The 17,447-nt window shown below is 39.2% G+C and overlaps 1 protein-coding gene across 1 annotated transcript; it reads right to left on the minus strand.

The window, feature by feature from the left end:
• Positions 1-822: 822 nt before the first annotated feature.
• On the minus strand, positions 823-14,717 carry LOC101847723 (transketolase-like protein 2). The gene is made up of 11 exons (XM_005097797.1): positions 14,497-14,717; positions 9,162-9,393; positions 8,620-8,717; positions 7,784-7,975; positions 6,646-6,773; positions 5,620-5,813; positions 4,630-4,743; positions 4,119-4,326; positions 3,178-3,392; positions 2,377-2,593; positions 823-1,640 (listed from the first exon to the last, which is right to left on the minus strand). The coding sequence occupies exons 1-11, from the start codon at positions 14,601-14,603 to the stop codon at positions 1,468-1,470; spliced, it is 1,878 nt and encodes a 625-aa protein (XP_005097854.1). The 5' UTR covers positions 14,604-14,717; the 3' UTR covers positions 823-1,467.
• Between the last annotated feature and the right edge of the window lie 2,730 nt (positions 14,718-17,447).

Below are 17,447 nucleotides of genomic sequence, written 5' to 3' on the forward strand. Positions count from 1 at the left end.
TTCTGAGACAACTTCAGAGGCAGCCTCCATTCTTTCACTCTTCGTTTGAGGCATATTTTGACTTGAATGAAAATGCCACTCCATAAGTCACTCAAAAACACTGTGCCTTTTGATTATCACAATGCAATCATAGAGGTGTGTGTGCGTGTGTCTGCATGTTCATTTTCTTCTCATGTTTGTCTTGTCACAAGGTTTGCTTCCTCAAATAAAAAAGGGGAAGACAAGACTGTCTCTTAAACTGAAATTGCTGAAGACAAAAATCCTTTAACACTTTGTCATCACATCTCGCTGATCGGCGTTTTACCACCCCGTTTCTTTTGATTTGCCCAAAAATGCCTTTGCCTTTGATGGCAAGGGTTTTTACTATATGAGCCTTGTGATGGCAAAGTGTTAAATGAAGCTTTTATGCCTCTCTAATTGAAAATGCTAAAGCAAAGTAGCCTTAAAATGAATATGCCACAGCACATGTCAACCAAAAACCCTGTGCCTTTTGGTTTTCACAATGCCTTCATACAGATCATGCATGTGTGAGTGTCTGCATATGTCAGTTCATGCAATTTCTACATTTTTGGGGGGCCAAAGACACAAAAATTACTATCCCCAACTCTTGATCTTTATCTCAGGCATAAAGTATAAGAAGCGCGGCTTGAAAATGTCGTGTCTCAAACATATTCCTTTTTTTATTACTAAAAATGCATGCGTCTGAATCCGAGCCATCACTGTGAATTTAATGTATATATTCTTAGCGAAAGATGCGAATAAAGTAGTATGTTAATCGTATATGATGTTCTCTTTGCTCATTACATAACACAAACACGAGGGAATTGTTCAACATTTTATTCAGTTTGCTATATAAATGGCATCTAAGCAACAAGCAGGTGTGAGTGTAGGTGTGGGCTACACCCACCACAACATTGACACATCCACTGAACGAACTCCTCAGCTCACACTGAAATGTTTGCCAAGTTAAAAAATGACGACAAAGGTGTGTGGTAGTAGTAGGAATGATGGGGTTCTGCGTATGAAAAGCGATGAGGAAAATCGTGAAGTAAAGGTTCATACTAAATGGTATCAAAAAACATAGTATAGTAATGCACTGACTTAGGTAGATTAAGAAAGATGGTCTTATAAAACTCACAAGTTCTATACAGAAATTGAAGTTGCTAATACAAGAAATTAAGAACATATTTTTCCATTCTTAAACTCATGAATGAATAACATCTCTTTACCAGCGATAAAGTTAGTAAAAACATGAAATACCTCATACATCAAATTTCCCAACAAATCAATGAACCTCTCTCTGCGACATGCCGAAATGATTCTCTTTTTATCCTCGACGTTCAACCCCAAAAAGAATATTGGTAAACCACAGAAACTTCAACAAAATTTGCACACATATCAAAAACTGAATGTTTCAGTCAATACATGCAGTGCGATGGGAGATTCTCATAGTAAGAAAACCCCATTTTAAGCAGACAGCATACTCTGGACGGCCTTCACGATGCAGGGGGCGCTGATGCCGTACTTATCCATGAGCTCGGCACACTTGCCGCTGCGTGGAATCTCCTGTACGGCCAGGTGCTTCACAATGATGTTTGGCTGTCCACTGACGGCAGCTGCTACAGCCTCGCCAATGCCTCCTGAAAAACACAAACATTTACGGAATAGTTCAAAATCTATGTGAAAATAACCTGTGGTATATTTTTGTTAAAAATAACTTGGGGAAGTGAGATAAATCCTCCAGTTCTGAATTATATTTTAATCCCCTTTCAACATTTCAATCATTTCAAAAGACCACCTTCCGAGTAATTTCCATCTCATCAAGACAGGGTGAAGAACCTAAAAATCCTTAAACAGCTGAACCAGCCAGGCACTGGGAATGGATACTGACTACCAACATCATAATTCAGTGTCTCTTGCAACAAACTAAACTGACAATCAACCCCCAAAAGTTTCAGTGTTACAAGTAACTGACTTCAATCTCACATCTAGCAACAGGCAACAGCTCGGTCCTATCAGAGATGAACGTTGATTTCTGAGGCTGAGCCTAGTAGTAAATAACCTACAAGAGCTTCCAGAGGCACTAAACGCACACAATATAATGCAGTGCAGCCTTTCTATAACGACATCGTCGTGACCAGAAAAAATGTAAGAGAGTTGTCGTTAAAGAGAGGCAACGAAAAATTACTAACGATATATTAAGAAAAAAATCGGGACCTGGGCACCATGTCGTTATACAGAGGATGTCGTTATATCGAAGGTCGTTATAGACTGGTTGCACTGTACACAAATTTGAGCTCAGGAAAAGTCTAGCATAAGTTTCAAGAGCCTTCAAACAATGAGAGGGAAAAAAACAACAAAACAACGGCAACTCACCTGCAGGGTAGTGGTCCTCCACAGTGATGATTTTCCCGCCCGTGGCCTGGGCGTTGGCGATGATGGTGGCCCCATCGATGGGCTTGATGGTGAAGGGGTCAATGACACGGATGTTGACGCCAGACGCACTCAGGGTGTCGGCGGCCTTCAGGGCCTCGAACAGGGTGACGCAGGAGCCAATCACAGTGACTTTGTCTGTGCTGCTCTGCCTGACAACCTGAACAACGGAAAACAAAAACAAACGGTGATTTGTTTATTTTAGCAAGAGTTTTACGGCACTTGCAACACAATTGGGTCATTTAAGTGCTGATAAGTGTTACAAGAGAGTAACAAACACAAAAAAGGAGGAGAGAAAAGGATGATGGATGTTCGATAAGAAAGAAGAAGCAAACCACACCAGAGCACTCACCAACCACCCATGAAAATCGGTGACAAGATTACTATTCGGCCAAGCAATCTTTGGCATCCCGGAAATAGCGGGTCACAAGAGCGTGACAAACATACAAAAGAAGTAGAGGAAAATGACGAGAGTAAGGATTAGGAAAGAAAAAGCAGCAGTTCCCTGTTGTAGTTCAGGCACAGTTATGAGCATGACATTGTGGGATCAGCCCATTTACAATTCTACTGCGCATTAGAACGAGAAATGTACCCCCTTCGGGAATGGCCTAAAAACACTTCAGTCAGTGGCACGGCCCGCGGGGAAGAAACACTGTTGTGTCAAGTCTCTTTCTCAAAAGATATAAGCAGAGACTACTGAAAAATCTCCACATTACGTCAACAAAAAAACCCAACACAACATACCTTAGCCTTGCCGACGGCAAAAGGCTCGTTGTTGTTGTAGATGACAGGCAAGCTGGGCCTGCTGGTTCTAATGAAGCAGACGCCCTTGGTGTTGGCCGCCAGCTCCACGGCTCTCTCTGCAGACACGGCGTCGCTGGGGTAGAAAACGGTTGAGCCAGGGACGGACCTGAACATGCTCAAGTCCTCCAAAGCCATCTGAGATGGGCCGTCTTCTCCTGTTGACCAGGAAGCAATAATAGAAAATTGACTCAATTGTCAAATGTTTTAGATTTTAAAATCTAATAATTCTCATTTTATGTCACCTTTGTGTAACAGACGAATAATGTCGCATGTACTACTGTAAGAATAATAAACAGTTAAGCGCATGACCCACAACTGAATCTTTTAGCCAAGGCGATCAAAACACTTGAGGGAGGGGGAGCGTTTTAATATATTTAGCCAAGAGCACAGGTGACTGGAAGAATATAAATTTTGAAATGGGAGGGATCAAATTAAATATATTTGTTTTTTCTGAAGTGATATGGAAAGGGCAAGGCTCAACAGGACATAAACCAATGATATATTCAGGAGAACCAGCCCACTACGAGGTGTCAAAATTTTGTTTGATGAAGCAACAGCAAAGAGCATCAAAGGTTTCTAGTCTGAGGAGTGTCCGAGTCAGTGTAGCTCAATTAGAAGGGAAATCTTTTGACACATATATATGCACTAATATTGGAACATGACAGTACAGAAGAAGAGAAATTCTATGAAAATCTGGAAAAGGCAATGCAACAACTTTAGTCTCATGATATAATGTTAGCCATGGAAGACTTTAACGCAAAGCTAGGTGACATTCAAAAAAGAGTTGCGTAGTGGGGATTAGGTGAAGATGAACCATATCGAGTTGGCAGTATTGGTCAAAATACAGTACTAACAATATTCTTACATCAAAAGCTACTTACCAATAGAAATGCCAGCATGAGAACCAACAAAGTTGGCATTGGTCTGAGAAATGGCGCCCATTCTAATCTGATCGAAAGCTCTTGTGAAGAAAGCAGCGAAGGTGCTGATGAATGGAATAGTTCTGGTTCGTGTTCCGCAACCAATTCCAACACCAACCAAATTTTGCTCAGCAATGTAGCACTCGACGAAGCGATCTGGGAAAGCATCCTGAAAAATACAGTAAGAAAAAAACCCTGAAAATTCTCTATAGCCATTGGTACTTTATCTAGTTACAAGCATGAAAGTCAAATATAAACATCACAACCAATATTTGTTAAAAACTGTTCAGTTTTTACCGTCGCACAACCTAATTTTCCCAATCTGAAATCTGAATGCATGCTGTGCTAATATCAATGTATGGCAAATATGGGAAAATATTAACTTCAATTACAAATGCAAAAAGCTTTTCAAGCAGGCAGCGAGCCCAGATCTTCATTTTCAGATAAAATTAAAACAGACAATGACGATTACCTTGAATTTCAGAGCAAAAGTAGAGTTCTTGGTGTCACCATCCATAGCAATGACGCGATCGTTTGCTTTTCCAAGTTTAGCCAGAGCTGTTCCATAAGCCAGTCTTGTAGCAACCTGTCGTTGAAAAGAGGAAAATGAATCAATACATATTTCTACTTTTACATTACTCACAAAACGTTTTCAATATTTTTTAAATTTATGGAACCCCATCCAGATTATTTCACAAAAGTACTTATTGCAAACTCTCAACTTCCTAATAATACTTTTTAGAAAAGATTTCAAATTGTTAAAGAGGTAAAAATTAACTCAAAATTCATTTAAGAGCCATTCCAATATTGTTAACCAACTTCCATCTAAACAAAGTAACCGCACACTGTACTCATGGGAGCTACAAAGCCCTCATTTTTCCTCTAAAGAGTAAGGATACCCATAAACTCTACTCATTTGATGGTCATTTTTGCGGTTTGAATATCAGATAAACTCTTATTTTTAGCATGTAGAATAAGTGAATTCTATTCCCAAAAGGGGAAATTACTTTATCGAGTATCTCTATCAACTGGCATGCTGTGTCTCTCTCAGCCTGGATTCCCCCTGAGAGGCAGAGTTGAGGCAGCCTGCCTCCCTCTCCAAAATGATGTAAGTTGCATTGAAGATTTACAAACATTATAACCATATCCTATCATATGGGCATGAAACAAAATTGAATAATTGCTTCACAACTTGATTAAGCTGTCCAATGTTTTAGATTTGAAAAATCTCAACATTTTAATTTGATATCCACTTTGCGTAATAGATGAATAATGTCAAAGATTAGAGGTGTTACTGACATACAAAGAAAAAAAGGGGGAGTGCTAAGGAAAGGACAATAGATATTTGAGCAGAAAGAAGGAGCACACTACACAAAAGCATCCGCCAACCAACTATAGATTTGCTTAAGTCTAATGGAGAAAAAAACAACAAGATAAAAATGCAATCTTTGAAGGGGCTTACACTTTCACCAAGTTTGTAAGCTGGTTCAGTAGCGAGGGGAGCCTTCTCGTTGATGGGTTTCAGGTTCAAAGTCGGCTGAGTGGGGATGATGTTGTGGGGTCCAGGGTTCGCAATATTCTTTCGGATGGCCTTGATAGCCTCATCAGCCTTTGCTCCCAGGGGTTTTCCATGCCAGTTGTCCTCATCAGAAATTCCTGGACAGGAAGGTAAAATTTTACAAGTCTTTCAAACTATACAAAAGCAAAAGGAGGCAAGTCCCATGTCTCAGCATTAGCAGAGCCAGATGGAACAAAAGAAAAAACACAAAAGTTTCAAAAAGACACACAGGCTCAAAGTGTGTGAAACTCTTACATGTTGCAAGTCTTGTTATGGTGCTATTAATAAAATAAGGGGTGTTTATTAAAATTGCCTAATATTCTCTCAGACAGAAGGCTCATACAATGCTCGATGATATGTTTCAGAAAGTGTTTTACGCCGCTCGTAACTGTATAACAGCGCATACAATGTTCAGGCCGACACCTTGCATTATACAACCATAATCTCTTAGCAGACCAACAACACTGCAAGAAGTCACTGAAGAGTGTCTACATTTCAACCCTCAAACTGCAGTAAAAAGCCCCCTTCTTTAAGTGTTTTTATTCAGGTCAGACAAGTAGAGAGTTCATGGAAATTCAGCACTATATCTGCAAAGGAATGCACAAGGACTAATTGTTGTAAAGTGCAAAGAGCATGCTGCAGAGCATGGATACGTGCTGCATAATTGCAACTATTTTTAACATTATTAAAAATATTATAATAATTATTATTAAGGACCACAGCCATGACTGAATAAAGCAAATCAGACCACATACCCCACCAACAATCCACTGCTCTGAAAGAATTGTTGCATACTGAAACAAAAGTGCTCATGTATAGTTCACTTGTGCCCAGAACATTTCGTTTTGACAATCAAAAGACTTGCTTTGCTTCGAAGAGATAGACAGAACTTATCATGGTTGCCTTCTGTTTCGAAGAGCATTTACATACCTGGAATTCCAGCTCCCTTGAAGGTCTTTGCCAGAATGCAAGTTGGCTTTCCCTTCACTTGACTAGCATCCCAGAAGGCCTTGCAGAGCCCTTCCACATCGTGCCCATCAACCACATAGGTGTTCCAGCTAAAAACAGAAAGAAATTAACAGAGCTTATTAGCCTCTACTGTTACCCAAACAACAATGATTTCAACATAATGAAAACAAACAGTAAAATCAACAGTTATAGTCTATGAACAGTCAGGCACAGATAACACAAACACAGAAAACTCTAAATCACGGATAGCTTGTACAATGTGCCATTCCGCGACTGATATCTCTTTAATTTTACGGTATTGGTTAAGCCAAATTATGGATGTGTCAAACACATGTGTCAATCCCTGATGTGTTTGAGTTTGAGTTATCTGTGCGAAAATATATCTCGAAAAAGAAAAACAACTACTACAAATGACGGTGGGGAAACAAAAGGGTAAAAAATGTGTGGAAGCTGGAAGAGAAGATACCGAAGAGATCAATCAATTGAGAACATGAAGGAGGAGGGTCACAACCACTCAGCATAGCAATTGATAATATAGTAATGGGGAGGTAGTCAACCATACTTTTCAGTAAACTATATGTACTTTAGAGGCTGTCATTTATACAAAGAATTCAACTGTTGAATAATACTGCATGCTGTGAGAAAATCTTCCAAGGTAAAAACATTATAAAGTCTAGCATACACGTAGTGAAATAAAACAAAAATTGCCAGGGCACAGAAATCTTTTCATAATGTATGAATTTCACTATGAACGTATTTTAAATAGAAAGAAAATGCATGTGAAAGAAAAATTTTGGACCTGAAAATCTGTTGGCTATGTGCATGCTAGACTGTATTATCCTAGATAGACTTAAATCTTTAACTTGAGCACCAGTCACAACTTTCAAAAAAGATATGTGCTAAAAATAAATATTTCTACGGCACAATACACAATCATAAGCAAGTTAACAAAATCATACATAAGCATTGTGCAATTTCTCTGCCTCATATCTTATCAGACCCACCTAGCCACCCCACCCCCCTCCTCCTCCCCCATAAACATACAATTTACATGACGTAATTCTATCACAAGGCATCCCGCCACTGGACGTAAACCTACCCGAAAGCTTCTGCACGGGCTTTGTAAACATCCATATCGTGGCCAAGGCTGGTAGCCTCGCTCTGTCCCAAGCGGTTGATGTCAAAGACGGCGACCAGGTTGTCCAAGTTGTATTTGCTGGCAAAATGCATGGCCTCCCAGATGGATCCCTCTGCACTCTCTCCATCACCGATGAGGCAAAACACACGATAACTGTCAAAGAAAAACACACATACAAAGATAACATTTTGTTGCAAAACAGTTTATTTTTAAAAAAACAACAAGCATGCACTTTTAAATTAAATACAGTAAACGTTGTTTGATACAAAAGTCCTGTTTCAAATCCCCCTTTTGTCCCTCTTTACTGTATGCATTGCAACTTCCCTCCCTTATCATGATAAAAATTCTGGTAGATCTGGTTGATATTAAGGAAAATTTTGGCAATTTCATCATTCCTCTTAGCTGACATCCCCCAAGAACGGTGGTCAAACATTTAAATAAACTTCAGTTTTGATGGTAAAAAAGTTTGAGCCAATTGCCATGTTCACTTAAAAGTACCTGGATTTATGACACTTACTTGAAAAGTACCGACAAAAACTACTGGATACTACATTCCTTTAAAATAACATAAGTATCCTATAAAAAAAAGTATGAATGTCTAATAATTATGAAAATTCACAAATTTGCAGGTAAGATGCATTTCCTGTTTATGCACAACACAATAATGAAAAACATTGGGTGTCTTGTCAATTCACTTTTCTTGTCATATTTGCAGCTAAGCTCATCAGGCAAAAACCAAAACAATAAATTAGACGACTGCTTCTTACTCCATCGAAAGCATTCACAACCATACTCACTCTGCCTTGTCAAAATGCTTTCCAGTGTAGGCCATTCCAGCAGCAACGCTCAGACCCTGTCCCAGAGAACCGGTGGCCACATCCACAAAGTTCAGACGCTGTGAGATAATAAGAATATGATCATGACCACTTGTTAAGAGGCAGCATTTAAATTCATGAACATATGGCTCTTTGGGAAGGAAAAAAAAGGCAACAGACAAACAAATGTGAAAAGGGACAGAGAAGAAAAATTCTAGGAGTTCTTACAGGGTCTGTAAATTAGGTCAGCACTACAAATTTTGTCTCACTATGCACAGATTAAAAAGAAAAAAGTAGACACCTGTTCCTCCAAACCTAATTTGAATAAAAGCACACCTGGCAAATAAAAGTTCCATTTAGCATAGAATGAACTAAAAAGATCCCTTCTTCTACAATAAGAGAAACACTACGGACACATAAATAGATACACATATAATTAAAACAGGACCATGGTTAGCAGCATAGTAGCAGCACAATAGCTAAAAGTCTAACAGGACAGCAAAAAGTTTGCTCATATCACTCACAGGAGTAGGGTGTCCCTCCAGGTCGGAGGAGAGTTTGCGCAGTTGCAGAAGGTCTGAGGCAGGGAAGAGTCCAGCCTCAGCCCAGGCAGCGTACAGGATGGGGGCAGCGTGACCCTTGGACAGGATAAATCTGTCGTTGTTAGGGTGGCGGGGCTCTTGGATGGTGTAGCGCATTGTGTTGAAGAACAACACTGACATGATGTCTGCAGCAGAGCAGCATGATGTGGGGTGGCTGGGAAGGTCAAAACATTGGGTTTCATGATCATCACTGTTACAATTAGGGCATACAAAGAAGTCACTAACAATTTCTACTACACAGAACAGACAATTACATACTAAACGAAAGCAGCACAGCATTGTGGCATCATGGTTAATTATAATTCTCACCACGAAGTCATTTCAACTCTTATTCTCTTTGTTCCTTTAATGTTTCTCTTCTCTCTCTCTCTCTCTCTCTGTAAATATATATATATATATATATATATATATATATATATATATATATATATATATTCCCAATGCTGACAACTCTGACAATCCTTGCCCATTGGTATAGCTTTTCTTTTAAAAATTTCTTTCCATCAGCATTTCCCACAACTTCTTAGTCCTTCAGTATATATCTGTCACTTGTAACTTGAGCTACAGAAACATATGAGGGGTGAGATGCAAAACCCGCTAAGCGACATTTTGGAAAAAACTTCGAGATTTTTTGTTTATAAATGCACATTGTTACCGCCTATCAGATGCACAAAGTGTTTTCTGCCACAACCAAACACATACTTTATAAAAGTCACCAAAAAATCTTTTTATGCATGTTCACGTAGCATTTTTGAAAAGCTGATTTTTTCCAAAGTGCTAAAATGGATATAGTGGGTTTTACATGATCTCAACCCCTCGTATAATATGAATGTTACGTAACAGCAGCATGTACACAAAGCATGGGTAAATTTTTACAGTAGATTGGGTTCTAATTTCAATATTCATATGAAACTTTTGTTGTATTGCAGAGCTTAGAGGGTTCTGGTTCTGTTTTCTTCTTGGAAAAGTGTGTGTTCTGTTTGCACAGGACCATTTACAAGATTTTTTAAAAAAATATTGACACCAAAACTGTGCTACTAACATTCATAAAGAGGTCAGAGATTTTTTTTTGAGGAACAGAAAAGAGGGTGAAATTCATTATTGAACTTTGTACAGCATATATGAAGAGCTGAGAGGAAAAAAACCTACCTAGTAAACTTAATTTCTACCCGCACATGCTTTAGACTTGCTATTTTATCATGTAACAAAAATATAAATGTATTTTAAAAGTAGTTTTTCAAAAAAGAAAAAGAAAAAAAAGTCTGCTGAATTGCTGATAACACGATCTGGTTAGTGTCGTTACATGACTGAGTTATTTTGTTATGAGCCTGTATGGGAAAACAGTGGCATCCACTTACACCCAACACGGTTAATCCAAAAACTGAGGTTAACGGAAAGCAAATAAAATTTCTGATTTTTTTCTTTCTATTTGAGCAACCTCTCTAAACCGAAAATGCAGCTAACCCAAAAAAAATTCAGCAGTACAACAAATTTCAGTAGTAGACTCCATAGTATAACGAATTATACTATAGGGGCATCAGTGGCCCAGTGAATAAGCTCTCGACTCGTAACCATAAGGTAGTGATGGCACTTTACACCAACTTTTCTCACTTCACCCAGGTAGAAATAGGAACTCAGCTATAAACAGTGAAAGATCTTGTCAGTTTGTTCGTGTTTGAGAGCATGAAATCCACAGCTAGCACTGTGTGTATGCTTCCCAGAAAGCCAAGAATGTTTCTGAGTGTTTTAGGGTCTGCTGAGGTAATAACTTAATAGTTGTAAAGCACATAGAACATGCTGCAGATCGTGGATAGGCGCTATATAAATTATAAAAGCAATTATTATTATTATTATCTTTATTATTATTATTAATACTATTATTATACTGGGCCTTGGCCTTGGGGCTTTCAACAAAAAGTTTCAAATTCTAATTGGTTTCCTATCTAGCAACACTAGGTTAAAGAAAAAAGTGACATGTCATACTACTTCTGCAATTCAAACATATTCATGACCTACTTGTAACTTCCTACATCCCCTTTAGGTTATTATCAAAAACCAGTCAGCTGTGACTGTAAGAAGAACAAAATATCTAGATATCCCGACTTCTCAAGTCATGAAATCAGCAGACCATGAAAAGTTCCACTTTATGCCCCTTCAAAACATGTCTAGATCACAGAATAAAACAAACAATCCAAAAAAGTCTGTCTCTCATGTAATTTAGGAGTATTTCCTTAAAATGCATCGCTTACAGCAGAATGTACAACATAAAAGATTGCATCGAAAGGAAAGCCATAAAATGACAAGCTGTCTTATCAAGCATAATATTGGATATCTCAATGGAAATTAAGTATCATGATCAACATTACCAGATTGTTTTTTTTATTTTTTTTTTTTATTTAAAAAAAAAAAAAAAAAATTTGGGGGGGGGGGGGGGGGTGTATCAGAAGCTCTTGCAGAAAGACTTCAAAATGAGAAATGATACAGCTGTTAATGAGACTATTATTTTGTTGCTATCTAAATAGTATAATTCAATAAAAGCAATTGCAGGCCTCAAAGACCAAAATATCCTCAGGGTGTCTAAAAAGTCACTGGACTGCACTACTGTGTTTGTTTACAATAGACCTTTGGCAGTACTGTTTTCAAAGCAACACATCTCAGATGTTGTGAACACTTCCCTGTCTTTTCTTTATCTGTTCACTAGTGTGGGCAGACGAAAGTAAAGAAAGCTATTCCCCACCTCACATACATCCTCAATTCCGATGCGATGCCCCTTTCTCTCTTCTCTCCTCGAAACAGAAATACACACACATCCCTTTACATAAATACAATAATATAGCCCAATGTCTCTGGTAAACAAACAAACACATGTGACATCAGTGCAGCCCAGTGACTTCTGAAACACACTGAACATCCACAAGCTGTGTACACGTACAGGCAGTCAGTAGTAACCAGAGAAAGATGTTTACTGATTCTTGAGGCAATTGCACATTATGACATGGAAGGGCCAACAACTTCAGTATCTTTTATCATTTTTAAAAGTCTTAAATCTTTTTCATGCACAAAAGCGTTGATTGCTGGGTGGAAGCAATGGGTGGTAACAGAGGCTGGACTTAAAACAGTAGTAAAAAAGGAGACAAGAGAAGTAATAATAATTACGGTTGTAAGAGAGGTTAAAGGGTGCAGGGTGATGGGAACAAAATGAAGAGACTAATCGACTTCGTTTTTTGTTTTACTTTAATTAATCCATACGTCCAATATTCTATCACAAAGAAAAGGAAAAGACAGGGAAATAAGAAATTGGGAAAGGTTTTTTTTAGTAGAAGTTCTACGGCGCTCGCAACTGCATAAGGTCATGTGAGCGCCAAGGGGTGGATGTCAACAGAGAAGGTCTGAGACTATCAAGGCACCCCGGAAATGGCGGGTCACAAGAGTGAGACAAACATTCAAAAGAAGTACGGGAAAATGACGATAGTAAGGATTAGGAAAAAAAAAAGCAGCAGTTCCCTGTTGTATTTCAGGCAGTTATGAGTATGACATTGTATTGTTGGATCAGCCCATTTACAAATTCTACAGTGCATTAGATTTAATTAGAACGAGAAATATCCCCCCCCCCCCCCCCCCCCCTTGGGAATGGCCTCAAGACACTTCAGAATAGTCAGTGGCACCGCCCCTGGGGGTAAATTGGGAAAGGAAAACATAATAGCATTAGAGACAAAGAAATAAAGTTACGTTCAGCCAGACGAAGATAAAAAGCAGAAGGGGAGGAGACAAAATGTCAAAAAACACATGTTTGCTTCTTTGTTTGTTTGCTAAAATTAAGCACCTCAACACAATTAAAGTATAGATCATTTAAAGTGTAGGTAAACAAAGACAAAAGGAAATTGGACCTAGAGTGACCCCTCCGACCACCCATTTAAAAGGCAAAAGAACAGAGCAAAAAGTTTGAAAAAGAAGACCATGCATCATGTTTCACATTAAAAGTGGCCCACTTGAGAATCTCATGATCTGGGATAAGAATAAATTAGATGTAATGCCAGTCAGTTATAATTACGTTAAAAAAGATTTTGCTTTATCAATAAAAATTGCTTTAATGGCAAATAAATAGCTATCCTACTGCTATCTGTCTGCATCTAAGGAACTAGATTCTAGTGGCTACAGCTAGCAGTCCGATACCAGCAGTCTGCTCTGTCCGTGCACATGTAAATAGTATATAGATCTATATCTATATCTAGATCTATATATATATATATATATATATATGAATTCCTTTGTCCCACTGACAAAAAGAAACCCTATTATGTGGTTAAAAAGAAATAATTAAGTTGTGAAGAAAGTAGAAAGGCTGATTCGGGCTCTCTTTTTTCATAGGGGCCATATTTTAAAGCAGGGTCCAGGCTATCTAACAACAGCGTTTTTGATGCCCTTAAAGCACCATAGTATCAATAGATTCAGTAGGCTTGATCTAGAGCCTAATTATGGTTAAATGAGGCCTGCCTAATATCTAGAGATCTAAATCTAGATCTAATCTAGACTAGATTTCTATCTAGATCTAGATTCTAGATCTAATATCTAGATTAGATCTCGATCTAGATTCTAGATACCTCCACCAAGCAACGGGTTGATCATACATCTTTTCCCTACTTCACTCTATGAATGAGTAAGGAGTAAAAGTAAACGAAAATGTCAGAAAAAGAGATTTGTGTTGGAGTTCTTTCTCCGTAGGAAATTTTTGAATGTAAATATAAATAAAATCAGGGTGGTGGGGGGGGGGCGGGGGCCTGTTGTAATAATCACATAACAGATCCCTAGGGGGGGGGGGCAGGGTGGTGGGGGGGGGGGTGCAAAATCTAACAGAATACTTTCAACAAGGAAGAAAAGAAATCAGGTGAATGCAACACAAACGCCCGGCTTAATTTTTTTAAATATAATGACGCTGCAACTTTGACTTTGTCTTGAAGGGGAGATATTATATGATACTGATATGGAGTTGTTTGTTACGCAAAGGACATGAAACCATGAGCTCGTGGTCAGTCAGTGACAGAGGCAGTATAATAGCCAACATCGTTAAGTAAGCTATTTGTACTTGGCCTTCCATAATGTTCCAAGCAGACGAGATTTGGCCAGGCTCGAGTCATTCGACCGCCAGTCAGAAATCGCATGGTCTGCTATCGCTTGTTGCGATATTTTTCCATTCTAATCTTTCCGAGCTAGAAAACACGTTGACCGGCATTGACCGGGCACGATGACTTATACTTACCCAGAGTTGCTTGCGTTTGTTGCTTCTATGCTGTGAATTCGCAGCTTGTTAGCGATATCCTTCAAAGTTTGAATAGTCTGGCTGTCTGGTCTGTGGTAGGAAGCCATGGTGGGGAATGAAGCTTTGCTCGCGTAGACCTGCTCGTGCTTAGTCCAGCAAACCGAAGTGAACAGAACGAAGTGAAACGAAAGATTAATACCGGCGTTTTCGGCCTTGACCTCACAACAATAAGTTCATGCTGTTGACCTCACAGAACCCAAGCGAGCTGAAGCGCCACCTAACGATGAACAGGTCTGAAGGCCTATTTTTAGGCCTGCTTCACTCCTGACAGCGAACTGCTGATCGAGGAGTGACGTTGAGGAAGAGTATAACACACGAAAGGGCCTTTAAAAAATGCCACCAATTTGTTCTCCAAATTCATGCTCAAGAAAAACAACAACTGAAGTTAGTTATCCAGAATTTGCCTGCGCAATTAAACTGGTTTCGTTCCTCTTCACGGGGACGATTCTGCATTTACCCCTTCGCTCCCTGTCCCTGTTGCCCCCCCCCCCCCTTCTCTCTCTCTCTCTCTCTCTCTCTCTCTCTCTCTCTCTCTCTCTCTCTCTCTCTCTCTCTCTCTCTCTCTCTCTCTCTCTCATTTGTGCTTTCATTTAATTAAGTTACTGCGCCCATGAGTAAGTATTACGCGTTTGGGATTGACGCTATCATTTTATAGGCTCTTGAATGAGCAGGAATACCACAGTATATTACTTTATTTTTCGCCCTAAAAAGTGCTGAAAAAAATACCGTTAAATTGTTTATAAAACTACGTTCTAGACCTTGACCATTCCAATTTGCAGCGCGCTTTGTGACGACCCATACAGTAAATCTCACAGAAGTTTCCATCGTTTAAACCGCGATAATGGGTTCTGAAACACATGGTCATGACCTAGTTAAAAACGTATCGGTACCGAGAGGAGCGTAGACCAGCATACTATAACGTTCTCCTCGACCAGTACACGATGTAAAGGTCACAGGATGGTGTGAGGGCAGCTCTATTGATTCAATGAAACCCCAGTGAATATAGCAGTTACTAAAAAGTGAACATTGAAAACCTCATGAAGGTATGAGTCTGCCCGCTAGATCGTCAGGCCAAAATTTTGTTGGTTTGTTTTGGGGTTGTTGTTTTTTCGTAAAGCGCGCTTAGAATTAGGCGAGTGCGTGCGCGCGTGTGTGTGGGTGGTGGGTGTTATTTGTGTTTTAATTAATGCCGTCCTTGTTTTTATAGCTCAATTAATTGAAATCACTGCTGCGATTAAAGTAGCTTATGACGGGTTTTGCAGAGTTTGCAACACAAATAGGTCATAGGTGCCGAAGATTAGGTAATATAACGAGAGATAGTAACATGCAAAGAAAAGATGGGGGGGGGGGGGAATAAGGACGAGTTGTTTGATGGGAGAGAATGAGCAAACAATACCAGAACACTCGTCATCCACCAACAATGAAAAAATATATATTTTTCTTATATTTCATATAGTTTGTATCAATTCTGATCGAAGTCTTACGATGTACGACTTTGGATACCCACTGGCAAACTTAGCCTAATTTAATCGCTCCAATTCTCGCTCTCAGCCCCAGAAAGACATGAACACCACGGCATGAACCTTGCTCGGTGTTCAAACACTCTAGGCTGCTGACTGTCATAGGCTTACCTATTCACAGCAGCTCCGTGGACCGAGATATGTAGGGTAAAGTATTTTATTATTCCTCCAGCCAAACATACCATTAATTCCACCACAAAATATGAGTTCTAATCAGCGTTAGTATTTATAGGCTACCCTTGTCGTTTCCTAATTGTTGTCATATAATTAATTAAACAGGCTACGGGCGGCATAATAGGCCTATGTGGTATAGTGGTCGGTACTTCGCTGTCGCACGCAGAAGACCCGAGTTCGGTTCTTGTATGAGGACAATTTTTTATGGAGCATTATAATAGGTCTTTCTGATTATAGGCCTATATGTTGTACACGTATCCCCTCAGCCCCAGACTGTTCGGGTTCACCCTGTATACTGCAGAAGTCAAGCCAGCCACCTGAATGCTCTAAATCAGTTGGGGAGGGGGGGGGGGGCGATGTAAAAACTCGCACAATAAAAATAGGCACGTTTTTATTTTGGACTTACTCATTTTCTTAATCGATATCAGTTTTACTGGAAGCGTTTAAGTTGCCAGTGGGCTTCTATATCTGCTTCTACCGCTGAAGTTGTTATATACAATTATCAAAATTTCATTTTTATCCCTTGAAAACGTTGGTCTTAATTAATTCACTTTGAACAGTAACTGAAATCAAAATTTTGTGGACTAAGACCACAACAGCAGCAGCAGCAGCAGCAGCAGCAGCAGCAGCATGAGTGTCAGCAGCAACAGCAGCAGCAACAACAGCAGTATCATCATCAGCAGCAGCATCATCAACACCAACATCAACAGTAACGGTCACAGAAATAACATTAGCGTTTTCTTTATTGGGAAAATTCGGTGCTGAAATTAGGAATGAGAAAAAAAAATATTTGTAAGTGTTTAGCTTCAATGTCAAAGGTTAGAATGCCGGTAGAGTCAATGTCACACTTGAGTCACTTGAGAGTGTACTTTGTAACTAATGTCATGATGCAGATATAGGTATATTGCCACCATATACCCTGCCCACCTTGAATAAACGAATGAAAAGTAGTTGAAAACACAAGCTTCTACGAGTGATAGGTACGGCATCTAGGCAAAGAAAGTCGTTTTGACTTTCTATCTGCTCTGAAAACGTAACCAAGTGTGTTTGATAACCATGCACTCACCCCAGCCATTTTTCTTCCTCTCTCTCTCTGCAACCTTTCTTCTTCTTCTTCTTCTTCTTCTTCTTCTTCTTCTTCTTCTTCTTCTTCTTCTTCTTCTTCTTCTTCTTCTTCTTCTTCTTCTTCTTCTACTA

The sequence above is a fragment of the Aplysia californica genome, unplaced genomic scaffold, assembly GCF_000002075.1.
Source record: "Aplysia californica isolate F4 #8 unplaced genomic scaffold, AplCal3.0 scaffold00164, whole genome shotgun sequence".
NCBI lineage: Eukaryota > Metazoa > Mollusca > Gastropoda > Aplysiida > Aplysiidae > Aplysia > Aplysia californica.